General features: G+C 37.8%; 1 protein-coding gene across 3 annotated transcripts in view; it reads left to right on the top strand.

Moving 5' to 3' along the window:
* Window positions 1-15,652, top strand: part of LOC139114733 (ATP-dependent RNA helicase A-like) — a 44,514-nt gene that overhangs the window by 9,287 nt on the left and 19,575 nt on the right. For all 3 annotated transcript variants that reach the window (XM_070676609.1, XM_070676608.1, XM_070676610.1), the window contains 13 exons: window positions 1,685-1,731; window positions 2,091-2,227; window positions 2,417-2,527; window positions 5,643-5,801; window positions 6,480-6,557; window positions 6,761-6,880; window positions 7,764-7,835; window positions 8,576-8,717; window positions 9,279-9,361; window positions 9,995-10,151; window positions 10,857-10,960; window positions 11,468-11,566; window positions 12,875-12,989. In XM_070676609.1, the coding sequence (XP_070532710.1) occupies window positions 1,685-1,731; window positions 2,091-2,227; window positions 2,417-2,527; window positions 5,643-5,801; window positions 6,480-6,557; window positions 6,761-6,880; window positions 7,764-7,835; window positions 8,576-8,717; window positions 9,279-9,361; window positions 9,995-10,151; window positions 10,857-10,960; window positions 11,468-11,566; window positions 12,875-12,989 (1,424 nt within the window). The remainder of the gene's footprint in view (window positions 1-1,684; window positions 1,732-2,090; window positions 2,228-2,416; window positions 2,528-5,642; window positions 5,802-6,479; window positions 6,558-6,760; window positions 6,881-7,763; window positions 7,836-8,575; window positions 8,718-9,278; window positions 9,362-9,994; window positions 10,152-10,856; window positions 10,961-11,467; window positions 11,567-12,874; window positions 12,990-15,652) is intronic.

Raw genomic sequence — 15,652 nt, 5'->3', positions numbered from 1 at the left:
AGCATAGATGTAACAGCTACTACTATAGTTGACTGCTGAGCATAAGTGGAAAGGAGTTGGATCTGTTTACAGAACAAATGCAGATTATGATTAAATACACACCTGAGATTCACGCTGAGGTTTACACAACCGTTTGATGGACAGCGATTTTCTATGCACAAGAGATCATTTCTTGTCTAACTTTTCAAACAAAATTGACAAAAAGTAGGTGTAAAGCAGTCAGACTTCAAAACTAAGTGCCTGATGCATATGTGTTGATGACAACATAGGTCTTTATAATGTTTTCTTTGAAAAAAAATTCAAAAAGCTATATTTCCTGGAGCTCTGTCCCTGTATTGCTTGGTTTGAGGCATCTTGAATAATGAGGGTTGCCACTATGTTCCTCCTTTTTATACCCTGCCCGCCACTTTAATCTGGTCAAAATGTCTTTTTATCTGAAGCCATTTATGTGTCAGAGAGTCGCTTTGTTTTAATGATTATGAAATTGCATAAAACTACTTTCAGGGACAATATTCTCATTTGTTAGTGAATTTCTCTTCTCTGGATTTACTTTGCTGATAGCTGTCATATTTGGTTAATAGGCTAGCCAGGGAGAATTTAATCCAATTTGATTAAATGATTATGAAATTTGCACGTGTCAGATGTAAATATTATGGCCAATGTTCTCAGTTTGATAGATTCAAGAAGCAACCTTTTTTGCAGAAGTACTTGTCTGTTAGCTTTAAGTGGGACAAAGTCGGCCATTTTTCATGAATTTTGTTTGATTCAAGATACTGCTTATATTGTTTGACATGTTGAAAGCTAATGAATGGGTGACCATGCATATATTCGACCCCGGTTTTAGACACAATACATGAAACCGATTGCCAGAATGAATAAATGGTCATGACCATTAATTCTTTCGCGATGGTTTCGTTTATCATGTCTAAAACCGGGGTCGAATATTTGTATGGTATCCCTTTCATTCAGTATCTTTCAACATGTCAAACAATATAAGCAGTGTCTTGTATCAAACAAAATTCATGAAAAATGGCCGACTTTGTCCCTTTAAGTTTGTTGTGTGGTTTCTAATTGATGAGAATGCTGATTGTTTAAACACTGATGAAATGTCATACCTGAATTTTGAGGCCATTTTATGTATTTTTGGTCAAGCATCTTCTCTGAAACCACTTTGGTACTTCAATTTCAATTTATGATTGCAGATGTGAACAGATTTGAATGAATGATGGTGAAATGTATTTTTCTTGGTATATTGCACCATCAATCATTCCTGTCTTTGGGTTTACCATTTTGGACTTTATGTAGCTATTTCTGAGACCGTTGTTGTTGACCAAGCTTTATCAACAGTTACATTGCTAATTCATCCAGTAATGGATTCATTATCACATTATGTTGTCACCTGAAGTGTTTGGGGAAAAGTGAAATCAATAGATATAAAACTTTTCCTAGACTGTTGGAATGACCCTGAAAGGAAAATCCTGCTGGACTTCCTCAGTTAAGCTGATTGTGTGGCAGTTCTGATTGTATTAAACAGTAAGAAGTATCTGTAATGTATTCTCCCTCTCCCTTGTAGTTCTTTAAACTGTTGGAGTGACAGAAAACTACAAGCACTGGTAGATGAAGCTTTTTGAATCTTGGAGTGAGAGAAGACTGCCCTCACTCTTTGCATTCTCATTTTTTTCAGGAGTTTTGTTGCTGAAATGACATTCTTTGTGAAGCAACTCAAAAGAAGTAAGTGACATTGGAAATTTGCACTGAGTTGTACGGTTCTTGATTTACTGTATTTTGAAAGAGTTGAGTAAAATGCAGGTGCCTGTCAAAATTAGAATGCAGGAAACAGGAAAGACGAAACAACGGAATAAGATAAAGGAAGAGAGGACTTGAACAAAAAAAGTCTGAGGAGAAAGAGAATACCGTACTGGTGATGTACTTAAAGTAAAAAGATTGTTGGATAAAAATACTGGAGAGAGGAGTAGGTAGTTTTAACATTGTTTCAAGGAAGAATTGATCATGTTGGTAGTTTAGTATTTTCATTGCTGTGTATGTATATGTGTAATAATTGGTGTAATCCTGTGATGTTTGTTTTATAGATGTGTACGGACGAGAGCATGGATCCAACAAGAAGATTGCATCACAGGCCTGTGCCCTGTCTCTTGTCAGACAGCTGTATCATCTTGGTGTTGTAGAGGCATATGGCGGTCCAAAACAGAAGAAAGAGACTAATGAGGTCTGTATCACTAACATTGCTCTTGTTGCGTGTATTTTGAGTAGTTTGAATTCTCTCAACTCTGATGTAAACTTACACTTTGATGAATAGTACTGTGGAAGGGAGTGATTATAACAGTCTGTGTGTACAATCATCTGTGACATTGCATTCTTGCTTCCGTAGTGAATGTGTATCTTTCATTTGTTCCAGCTCACTCCGTACAACGTTGGTGTTAACCCAGAACTTGAGGAGAAACTTTCACAAGTGTTAGAAGCATTTGATATACAGCCAATACCAGAAGGAAAGCCACAGGTAACTCAGGTAATGAAACACCATAAAAACTGTGTTTTTTGTTCACATGGCTAAAGTTGCAAAGTGTGGCCTTTATATGCTTAGACACCTAACATTATTGGTTAATTTGATCAATGCATCTCATTACTAATAGGTAGGAGCCAGTAAAAATCCACTTTAGATGGTGAAGCAGATAACTCTGTGATATCACCAATGTGATGAGTTTAAACCCCGGTGCGGGGTATAAAAGACCCCTAACTCATCGAAAATTCATAATGGCGCTTGAGTGACAACTGGCAACAGCAAGGTAGACCGCTCCGTGAAAATCAGCCGAAGCAATTCTCAAACAAACATTATTGGCATACCATAAACATAGACTGTTTCATAAACACGTAGGCCATACAGGTACCCACAAAGTTTCACAAAGCCTTTTAAAATTACGACGATTGGGGGAAAATCGCTTTGTAACAAAGGAAATGGCCCCAAGGGAACAGTCGTTCCGCGATTCAAACAATTGTCAATCATGCAGTGACGCGCAAAGGTGTAAACTGGTCAAACATTTGCTGTGCATACGAGAATAATTACGATGTAAATAAACCATGTGTACGCTCAGAGTTACATGTATATTGGCGTGCACACAGGATGAAAACGTCGTGGTTGTCATAAACTATTTTACTAACAAGCGTTTATGATGCAATGACATCGCGAAAGTGAGCCATTTTCGGTCGTGACTTAGCAAGAGATGAGTCAGTACCGGTACTATGTATCCTTGCGAAAAGTGCGTACACTGTATTTTACAGAACTGCAGGCAGAGTCCATAGTTTACAATGACATCGAAAACAACTAAATATTAAAGCATGGCGGTAGCCTCCATGATCAATTTAATTACAGTCAGTCAAAGAGAGCCACTTTTTTAAACAGCCCCCCCAAATCTACGGCCGAAAGTACCGGTACGCTACAGTCGCTTTTGATATAAATGCTAGCCCTGAAAACGGCCGTATGGTTTGTACATGTACACGTGTTCTCACAATGACATGTCGTGTTCGGAGGGTTGGTAAGGTTTTGACATACCGGTTGCCCCGGTAACGTTTGGACTTCTGCTATGAGAATTAAACAAAGCTTGTAAAGACATCAAAACAGTATTTGTCAATGTCAGTTCAAGGTGAGCAAGTGAGCGTCGACGCGTCATCACCCGATCTTCTTTGAAAGGCTTAGGCCTACTGATACGTGTGTCCGAGATCGGCTCATTGAGTTGGCACTACATCGTATGATTTCGACAAAGGTTGGACTTCAATTTCTTCAATAACGAAGATATCTATGAACCCAGTCCCCGGTTCATCCCATTGCTCCGAAAATAAACATAACTCGTGATCGTGATGAGTTGTACGGGGACAAAGCAACCGAGCAGCCGACCTCGATCGCTTACAGATATCGTGGTACGCGAGATTCATGGAAATCTCGATCCTTCCATGATGTAGTGAACTTATTTTTCTATTTTAGCGATCGGTCATGACGTCGCGTCGTTCACCTGTTTCCTACCATTTTCCTGACCGTGTTTCTCAGTCAATGTTTAGATCGGTAATTCGTGATTTCAACATACGAAATTACCAGCTTCGGATTATTTTTAATGTTTATGTTTATTACTTTCTTGATGATTATTTCCACTACGCGTACTACGTACGGCGCCAATTCCGTATGTAGATATGGCGGTCAGTAGCAGAATCATTCTCGAACGATGACCCCAGAACTTCAGTGAATCAACTCAGCAAAAACTTCAGTACATCAACTCAACACGCTCCTGTTTTTAGGAAATTGATATTTTTTCCTTCTTTCTTTTTTCTTTCGCGTATTGCGAAGGCTGTACCTAAGCTTATAGTCAGAGCGTGAGTTGAGAGCAAACAGATTACGCAGATAATGCGAACGATAGCAACCGTTACCAACAGACTCATTATGCAGAGCCGTGCCCCAAAACGCCCACCGAAACTTGGCATTAATCCGGATCCCGGTCCATTTCGCCCCGGGCTTTAATATTATATGTACCTTGCATATCACGCATAAAATCAGGACAGCTAATGCACTTTGGTCAGCTTCATAGTCCCAACTGACAAAGTCATTTTGGTTGGATTCTGTGGAGGAGGGACTAATAGACCAGGCTTGATGTGTTTCCAACCATTACTCAGACATACTTGGGCCAATTTCATTCAAGCTTGGTACAAGGACACTGTACTTTGATTATACCATATTCAAGTCAACTTGTGTTGCAATGTATAATAATATGGTAGTCTGCGTTGTGACAATGTTTAGTTTCTGTGTTCACACACAGGAACCATTGTCAAGTCAATTCTGTCTATAGGCTTTTTGGTCTGTCTGTCTGTCCGTCTAGGGACATGATATCTAGGAACCACCAATAACATTGAAACAAAGTTTGGCACACAGATGTTCTTTGAAAATAGTGATACATGTATCTGTTTAGTATTTGAGTCCTTGGCTTGCATAAACTGAAGAGTATTTGCATAATTAATGATATGATCAAATTAGGCAATATCTCAAAAGCCACCCCTTGGATTCAAATGATATTTAGATCACAGACACAATATGTAGGGGCACAAGTGATTGGAGTTTGGAGGGCATGGCTTACATAAATATGGGTTATTTGCATAATGAGTGAATTCAGTTGTACTAGTATTTCAAGAATGGCTGCATTGGCAGTTATACAACAACTTGCCCATAGCCAGACCATAGTGGATGAAAGGACACTGAGCACAACATAATGTATGAGACGAAGTCTAGTATATTACGGAGTGCAAACTTTGCTTGAGTCAATCAATGGCTGGGAGGGGGTACATTATTGCTATTATTTTATAGTTTTGGCAATGCCAGTGAATTTGTAGATGTAGAAACATATAATAGTGGGGTACAATACTGTATAATCGGAAACATTATCAGTAATAATCTGAGGGTATGACATCACAAAATTCACTGATATTGACAAAGCTGTAATATAATAATAGATAGAGCAGTGATATACATTGGATGAAAGACTTCAGTTGCTAGAATTGGCAGCCACTTTACACCATGGTAGAAAAGCAATGCAGGGATGATATGGTCAATGATAATCATTTTATTATATTGTCACTCATTACAGGACGGTCAATCAAGTGCAACATCACTTGTTCTTGGAAGACAGGAGAGATTCCAGGATTCACAGCCAGTGGGTGGTCCTGGTGTTGTTCCCTGGTCTCCTCCACAGCAAAATTGGAATCCCTGGACAAGCTGTAATATTGATGAAGGACCACTGGCATATGTAAGTATTGTAGTAAATTGCCAGGCCAGTGTCAATGTCAAGCAAGATTCTTATTTATTGAGAAAGTTATTGTAAAAATCAATTGAGGGAACACAGCCATGTCATTCTATTGTGATGTGTCAGAAAAATGTGTCCATAATTGATGTACAGTTTTATGTATTTTGCAATCTCCTGTTGTATCTTGGTGTGTGTGACAAGTACACATACTGTTTACAATCTAAGTACAGTGAAACCTGTCTATTAAGGACACCTTACGGAATGGAAAATGGTGTCCTTAATATAGAGGCGTCCGTAATAGACAGGTGAAATTCTATTCAAAGTGATGAGAGAGGTGTTTTTTTAAGTACAGGTTTCACTGTATTGTCCATGAATCCATTTCTACTGGCTAAACCAACCACTCATTCTACTCAATGAAATCTCTGCTGCCCATTTGATGTTGAGATATCAATAGTTTTGGTTTTAATCATCATGTTGTTTGCTGTACAAAAGCTGCTATTAAGATCATCCATTCACATTATACACATCGATAGGAAACACTGGAATAGATTGTGTCAGATTCTGATAAGAGAAATACCCAGCGTGTTTGACCAATCATGTGTTACAATTGTCAAAAAGTCTGCTTGTTTATACACGTAATCCCTTACAGTCACTAACATTGTACAATTGTTTACCACAAAGGCACCATTAGAAGAAATAAGCCAAGACTTGAAACGATCTATGGATCACCACATAGAAATGGATGAGGATCTGAGAAAGGTTAGTCAATTTTTATGTTACCGTGAGAGAAAGACTCTGTTAAGATTTTCAGTTGTCCTTTTTCATACATCATGTATAATTTTAAAATAATTGCGCTAATTCAGGATAATGTTTCTTGTACAACAATTGACATATGTTACTCATATGCTGAAGCCTAGGAAGAGTTTGAAATTTATTGAAGTGATGTACTTTTATGTTTGTAGATGTTAGATGAGCGTGCTGCTTTGCCAGTCAAAACCTCTGAGCAAATAATCTTGGATGCAATTCACCAGAATTCAGTGATTATCATCAGAGGTGCCACTGGCTGTGGTAAAACTACACAGGTGAGTTTGTATAGAATATCAGTGATGGGATACACACATTGACTGGTCATGAGAGTAACAGCATACATTTATTTCCTTGGGGACTAGAGAGTTGCCCAAAACAGTCTGGGTCACAAGGTGGTAGGGCAACAGACTGTCTGGTCCAATGGAAACAAATGTACACAATTACCTGAATATGGCCAGTCACCTTGTGTTGTGTGACACATCTCATCCAATTTTCTTGTTGAAAAATCAAGAAATTCCTCTGATGTCTGGAAATTCCTCTGATATCTCATGTCTTGGTCACAGACAACTGCAATCTTCGGTTTTGTGTTCTAGAATGTCCACATGTATAGATGGATAATTCAAACTTTCCCGTCGAACAGTCATCCAAACCTTTCACTGGTTGCTTTTAAGTTTCCAAAACTGTCAACTACTTACTGACTCTTTGCATGTATGAGCAGCAGAATGACGCATATCATGTGACTGTAAAATTCATGAATCATAGGACAGATTTTGGATTGGTCAGACCCTGTTACAATGCAATCAATAAAGATGGGATGCTCCCAAATCTGAGAGTATCAATTGAAAGTTTGTTATATATTTACTGGATAAATAAGATTATTTACCACTCATCATGCAAAGTATGTGATCTAAGAAGTTCAAAAGTCTTGAATCAGTGTCTGGCAATTTCATCTTGTTTATTGGTTCATACAAATTACATCTTTGATACAAGTAGATGATTACTATTCATATGTTGCTATATCTAGTATTTTCCATACATTTAATATCAACAGAGACTCTGAGTAATGGCAGGTGTATCATGACTGCCATTGTATAATGAACTTGCTTTACTGATTCATAAATGGAGTCTGGAATAATACCCATTTTGGTCTTTTGATAGGTTCCTCAGTTCATTCTTGATGAAATGATCAACCAAGGCAATGGAGCTCATTGTAACATTGTTATCACTCAGGTAAGCTCAACATGAACATGGTAATAACATTGGCCAAAACAGCCATGGCACTTGGGAACTCAAACTTACTTGAATTCAGCGGTATATGAATCAGAAGCATACCATCTTTTACTTGGTACCTTGTCAATTCCTTCATCATGCATGGTGTTACAGTTGACAGTTTGTCACTAAAACCCTAGTTTGTCACAAAGACCATGGTATGTCACAAAGACCATAGTCCATAGACCATTACCTACAAGGTTCACTGATCTGCAGTTGCCATATGCATACCTCAGTAATTTCTTTAATTCGTTGCATTTCATCAACTGGGGTTTCAGAGATGATAACTGTCTTCCCAGTGCTACGTTTCCATCTTCCAAATTCGTGACTTTACATGAGAGATTGCCATATTGGGTGTACAGAAGAACGTGAGACATTCAGACATATTCACCCGTTCACACGCTGAAAATAGACCAATTAGCACAGTTCCGGACACACAGTCAGAGACAGGCATTCCAACTCACTGCTACCTACATACACAGTGACAGTCAAATATTTTCTTGTGCAGACACAAGAAAGACATCTGAAAAATAAGAAGAAGTAATACACTGTGGATATGCAGAAAATTGGCATATGTACAAAATGAACACACATACACAACTGCAAAATAAGTACTGGGTAAACATTCAAACTTGCACACACAAAATTTTGTGTACAACCACAAAGACATTTTAATCTTCCAAATTGTCTCTTTGTTACAGCCAAGGAGAATCAGTGCGGTATCTGTGGCAGAGAGAGTTGCCTTTGAACGCAACGAACAGCTTGGTCTAAGTGTAGGCTATTCTGTCAGGTTTGAGTCAGCACTGCCTAGAGCATTGGGTGCTATGCTTTTCTGTACTGTAGGTATGTCAGCCTGTACTCTTCATATGTTTTGTGTTAACATATTTCAAATTTATCCCGGAACAACATTGAAGCAGATATAGTGCTCATCGTGTACTCAGATTTGTTACTAAATATAGCTGCATGCCAACTGCATTGGACATTACTGCTTGGAATTCAGACAAATTTTGTTATTGCATGCGTGACTGTTATTGCAGCTTGTAGTCTGAGCCATGAATTAGTGTGACTTTTAGTATCCATTGTAACACGAGCATTGTTCTTGCAGAAAATGCAGACAAACATTTATTTTTTGCATGTTTGAAAGAAAAATGACGTCATTTGTGATCAATGTTATTGATCGTAGTGGTTCACTTTAATAGACTGTAATCTATAATCAATGATGAATGAGAGATGACAGGAAAAATTAAAAAATCATATTTGAAGTCACAATGTTGTTCTTCGCAAGTACAAAGATATTGACAGATTTTTAAAAGCTGTACTGACATCTGAATCTAGATGAAGAAGATGTTTAGAATTTTCCTTGTTCTGAGAGTTTTCTTAGTTATGGTGGTTTTGTGTTTTCAGGAACACTACTACGTAAACTGGAAGGAGGACTGCGTGGAATTTCTCATGTTGTTGTTGATGAGATCCATGAAAGAGACATAAATGTAAGAATATCTGTCTGTTTGTGCATATCTGTTTGCGGCACTGTATAAGTGTGTTGCAAGGTTTGAATAGCTATTATCAATGTAATATGATTGTGTAAGAAGGATAGTTTGTGTTTGTCTACACTTTCAACAACATCTATGTAGTGTGACGTGGACTTGTAATTACTGTGTAGTATAAATGTCACATAACCATGTCATTGTTAGTGTTGTCAACTTTGCCATGATTTCTTATTGATGACACACTTCAGTCAAGTTATACCATATTATTTGTTTGCAAAAAAGTTATCATTATTCTGTATATTAACTAAGAGTTATTGACACGAGTCTTTACAGCTCAAAATATCTTAAGAAGATTTATAATTGTCAAAGTGAAGCCTATGCTTATGTCACTGCTTATCAACTAAACTCTACAATGATTGCATGATATATTCCGTATCTTTACCATCTCATGCATCGTTGCTTTCAAGGGAATAATAGCCCAAGCAGTGGGCCAAAACTACATTTAAGTATTTATCAAGACAATTTATGACATTTCCATTCATATTTCTACTCACACACTGTTGTGACACCTTGATAGAATACTTTTGTTCAAAATGAGTATCATAACGGATACAATTTATTCTTGGTTTACAGACTGATTTCCTATTGGTTGTTCTGCGTGATATGGTACGTGCCTTTCCTGAAATGAGAATCATTCTGATGTCTGCCACTATTGATACAACAATGTTTTCAGAATATTTTGGTAATTGTCCTGTGGTTGAAGTGTATGGTAGAACTCATCCAGTACAAGGTGTGTATTTCATTTACAAAGAAGAGAATTAATAATAGCAAGATACAGATATCTTCTGTTTCACAGCACCTTAGGTATGAAACATAATGTGTCCATTGCTTAACTTTTCAGAGCAGTGTTTGTCAAAACTCATTGTCATTAAATTCAGCATGGGTTGTTTGTTTTTTGAGAATAAATGTTTTCTTTGAAGGTGAACTTCAGTTGAAAGTTCACCAAAATGATTTCTTTTCTGAAGACAACTGAAATCTTTGAAAGTAATATTTTGTACTATAGATTGTTAGTGGCAAATTTGTTGCTGTTAAATTTATGATGTGTTTGTCCAAAACCAAAGAATCATTGACTTTGTATCTCACTCTTCCCCTATTTCACTGTTTGCTTATTTCCTGATCACAGTATTTTTCTTTAAAACTGTATCCCCTGTTTTGATAAAGTTACAGAACTTAACTGTTTACAGCCATTTGTTAACACCTTTACCTATGTCAGCAAATTCACAAGAGCAAGTATCACTTATTGACAGTAGTGAAAACTGCAGCAAAAACAAGAGTCTCTTTCTAAGCCTTTCACCCCTGATTCCCTGTGAATAGGGCCATACTCACCATTGATGACTGTGGCTTTGGGCCAATCCATGTTGGTGAAAGGGTTAACAAACAGTCTTTGTGCATGACTACATGTCACTTTAAATCCAATATGTACATCTGATTTCAGAGTACTACTTAGAAGACTCTATACAGATGGTTGGATTTGTACCACCATCAGACAGTCGAAAGAGAAAGGAGAGAGATGACGATGAGACAGATGATGGAGATGATGTGAGAAATCAAAATATTGTATCAAGTTTTAGTGGAGAATTTTACCAAAAAATTATGTTGTAGGCAACATGACATATTTGTTGAATATAATTATTTATAGTTGAATTTGTGTACAAATTGTTGTTTTAGAGTTGCCATAAAGTTTGAAATGTGCAAATTGTGAATAAATTCAAGACACTGTCATTGTTAATCAAAAATCATGCATCAATGTAAATAGTGAATGGAAAGATGTCTGTGTAGAAATTGTCATTGTACTTTTGGAAATTCCATTGTTCCCTGCTGGATGAACTCAATAACGGAAACTCATAGATTGGGTTGTGTATGTCTGCTTACCAGTCACACATTCTAATGGATGCATTATTTAGACTTCAGTTACATCTATTCATATCACTGAAATTACAAGTTTGGACTTTGTCATTTACATTGACTTGTTAATATACAGACTACCATTTACAAAATGGTTGGTAGTAAAATATTTAAAAAGTGTTTTCCGCCTGATATTTGTAGGAGAATTTGAACAAAGTCATCAGCTCAGAGTACAGTCAAGCCACAAAAGCTGCTATGGCAAACTTGAACGAAAAAGAACTCTCATTTGAGCTGATTGAGGTAAGGATCAAACATTACTTTGACTTTTTTGGTCCACTCCTTTGAAAAAGACTTTGAAGCAATTTTATAGGTGGATGCTGTTCATGGAACAAGCTGAATCTAACAAAGTTTACCGTGGACAAATACCTCAAAGTGTCATGAAAATGGCACAGACCACTTGTAGATACGAAACTTGACAACAGTCCCCATAGACTTGATATTACATTTAAAAATATACTGTCACCTGTTGCAATTTTGCCACAGTTACCATGGAAAGAGAAAATTTAACCAATCACTGATTTTAAGCGGGTGGCTGCTTTTTAAAAACAGCCCCCTCACATGGGCACTTTGAATACCAAGGAACGCCCCTTTGACCATATATTGGCATATTTAGATTACCGGTGACTGTATACCCTTAAAGGCCAGGATTGTATGGCAAAAGAGTCATTAACATGTGCAACCCAGAACCACGAACCTAATCTTCTTTGGAATTTGTTTGTTATATATCTTACTCCTACTCTAAAGCCTATTTCATGATTCTGAAAACAAATGTGTTAAGTTAAAAGTAGAGCTGTACACCTTGTAAGTTATAGAATATTGTGTCTCAAACTGACTGTTAATTGAAACTGATTGCTGTTACACCAACTCTAATACCAGTGGCAGATAAAAAAATTAATTGGTTGCTGAAAATATCACCATTGCATCCAGTACAGTCAGCAAACTCAAGCAGTTTTCTGAGGGGTCCTCACCCTTCCTGATTACTAAGACCACATTTAACAGCATTAACAACTTTTGCTTGGAAGGTTTTTCAGACTCTGTTTAACTAAATATCGTAGGGCAGGATACTGAAACATTTTACACTGAGACCCTTTCTCTGTAGCATTACACGACAATAAACATGTAAAATACCAAGGAGAGACATCTGTTTCTCCAGATGCGTAATGAATATTTTAACATGATTCTAATTTCTGTGCCATCCAGTGCTGTTCATATTCCAGTCAGTATTTTACGTTTATGCCATGATAATATCAAATGTATGCTTGCTTATTCTGATTCCAGTGTTTTCATGTACCATAATACTCCGCAATTCCAGAGTGTCAAATAGACAGAAAGATCTTGGGAGCATAGAGAGCGCCCTCAAACGGTGGATCTTTCAGTCCAGACTGTCAAGCAAATATTGTTAACATGTGAGTGCATTGTGCAGAAATGTGTTCAGAGAAATAAATCCTCATTGATAACCCTGTACTTTCAGTACTCCCACAATAAAAACCTCTGTACTTCCTGCATGTAATCTTCACAACATTTCTCATTGTTACCGACTGATTACAGGCTCTGTTGAAGTACATCAAATCTCTGAATGTTCCGGGTGCTGTACTGGTGTTTTTGCCTGGTTGGAATCTGATCTTCTCCTTGATGAGACATCTCCAAGAACATCCAGAATTTGGTAAGTAGATAGTAATAGTTTGTGTATGATGTACCCATGGCATCATTAGCAAAAAATCAGCAGTGTCATTTTACAGTAAATGCCAAGATATGCAGATCAGTGTCATAAGTTTTTGGGTGTTCCTAAACCACACTTGAACTTGCAAAGTAAACAAACAAAATGGCGGATACTCTGTGCCGATGATGTTTCAAATCAATTTGAAGGTCTTTAAGCAATGGAGATTTTTCAGGTGGCTAAATGCTAAGGTAGTATAGTGAACCTTGTTTTCCATTTAAGTTCCATTTAAATCCTTGTAACTTTTAGTTCAAACTCTACCAAACATGTGAATGGTCATAAAGCAGTGTCTATGGCAGTCCTGCTGTTTGAGGATCCCACTGTAATCTTTAAAAACTCTGGTTTCTGTAGATATGCTTGTTAGTCTGTGCAATGCATTCAACCAAACACACTGTGAAGAATGCAAACTTCATTTGCTGGTGTTTTTTAAGGGGCCAGTAGCTGTGACTATTGATGATTTTTCGTTGTTATTATTTTATGTGTTTCTCGCAAGTTCTTGTTCTACTGCCCAAAGCGTGTTAACACACCCACTATTTGGCTCTCTAACACGATGTCTGCACAATGTAGAATGCACTGTTATTGTTTACATATGAATTCTAGTCCACACTAGAATTCACTTGTCAACAATGACAATGCAGTTTGCTCATGTATATAGACTTGCTCCAAGTCTGGGAATAAAAGTATCAAAACATACAATAAATAAACTAAACATGATAAACATAATAAACCAAACATCAGCAGACCAACATGCTATAATGGTATGCTGTTGCAGGACTCACTGTTGCGTAGATCGTGGGGTGAACGCCTTGGCCCACAGACTTGTGAACCTTGCAGGGTTTGGGTTGCTATAAATAATTCATTATGAAGTCAGGCTTATAAATATGCATGAGTGCAGGCAGAGTTTCCTCGGGAATTTGTCGAAGGACCACGTTGCAACCATTGAATTACCTGCCATTATTCTTTATCACACTGATTACGGAAGTTTTATTTCAATAATGTTCAATACGGGAACTGTGTTAACTATCAACTTGATTTAGTCAGACCGAAAAACTTGCATGCATGGAACAACTTAATATTTAAAGCCTTATCACTTCGCTCAAGGATATGCCTATTATTATAGGATTGGGTCGAAGTTCTGAGTGGCGTATCCATGGCGAAGCACGTGACTCGTTCTTAGAGGGTGGGTGGGCGGGCTATAATTTTCCTCTCGGAAACCGCATAACTTTCCCAATCAATTCCACCATACGTGTCCTTGACTCGGCCTGTTGCAAATGAGGGAGAAAGTCTGGCTGCATTGTAACCTATTTATACCCTACAAATTTGCATATTGCAGATCCATATCACTCAGTGATGCGGCTTTGAATAACTTAATATTTAACCCTTTGAACCCGGCTCGGACATAAATGTCCGATGATGTCATAGAGTACCACGGGGTCAGGGTGCAAAGGGTTAAAGCCTTATCATTTCGCTCAAGGATATGCCTATTGTTATAGGATTGGGTCGAAGTTCTGGGTGGCTCACCCAGCGTGAACACCATGCCTCCTTAATTCTAAAGTATCAGATCATAATCATACACATGGCATACCCATTCCAAATCTTAACCTCCCATACCCCACACCCATTTCACAATTCTACTCCCTTCACCTACATAAATGTACGCACCCAAAAGAGAGATACATGTCATTGCAACAATAGGTTACACAAGGAGAACGTCTGAAACCACACCTCCCTATCTTATAACAAAACGTAGTTAACATTATTTGTTTATCGGAGAAAAGTAGTTTCCTGGACCCACGTTATACAATGCAGATATACTAATTAATGATTACTGGGGAAGGCTTTAGAGGAGCCCACCAGGTCGTTCATATATTGATAAGCCTCTGCTTTATGGTCTAAATTATCCACTATACTCATTAAGCTATCTGCTATAGCTCCAACTTGAGTTACTTTTGCTAGTTGCATATAATAGTTGGCTGTCTCTTCTGCTCGTCAACCCACATGGCTCATTAACACGTGAAGGTCATTACCCTCCATGGCCAGGGAAATAGCGCAAGCACTTCTGCAGCCATGAGGAGTTTCACCTGCATCTATTCCCACTTCTTGTAAGTAGGTTTTTAGTCGGGAATATGCTAATTGAGATGAGAAAGGTTTTTGATCCGTAGAGCCATATGAATTGATTGGCCGGAAGAGACTACCCGTTCACAGATCAACTCCAACACTCTGCACCAGCTTAAAATAAGCTTCGACATTGTTAACTGGACATACGAAGGGATCGGCGCATCGCTTAATTGCAAATACATTAGTGGACGAGCCTCTCAAAGTTTTTCCAAATGTGTGATTAAATACAGTGGATTTCAACTAGGCACCGCAACTCAGCGTATGAGACGGACGCATTTCACGTACAAAACAAACGGTAAGCTTGGGTATCACGACACATTTCAAAGCCACCGACACCTTGATTAATTACAGTAAACCAGCATGGGACAGCCGCTCTGTCTAGACTGAGAGATACATCGGACCTACAATGTAACTGTTTTTACAGTTTCAGCTAAGAGTTTTCTCAATAGAAACTATTAGTTTCTATTGAGAAAACTCTTAGCTGAAACTGT

The sequence above is a fragment of the Ptychodera flava genome, chromosome 16 (genome assembly GCF_041260155.1).
Source record: "Ptychodera flava strain L36383 chromosome 16, AS_Pfla_20210202, whole genome shotgun sequence".
In the NCBI taxonomy this organism is placed as follows: Eukaryota; Metazoa; Hemichordata; class Enteropneusta; family Ptychoderidae; genus Ptychodera; species Ptychodera flava.
The sequence above is the reverse complement of the archived record's forward strand: the minus strand, read 5'-3'. Positions and strand labels throughout refer to the sequence as shown.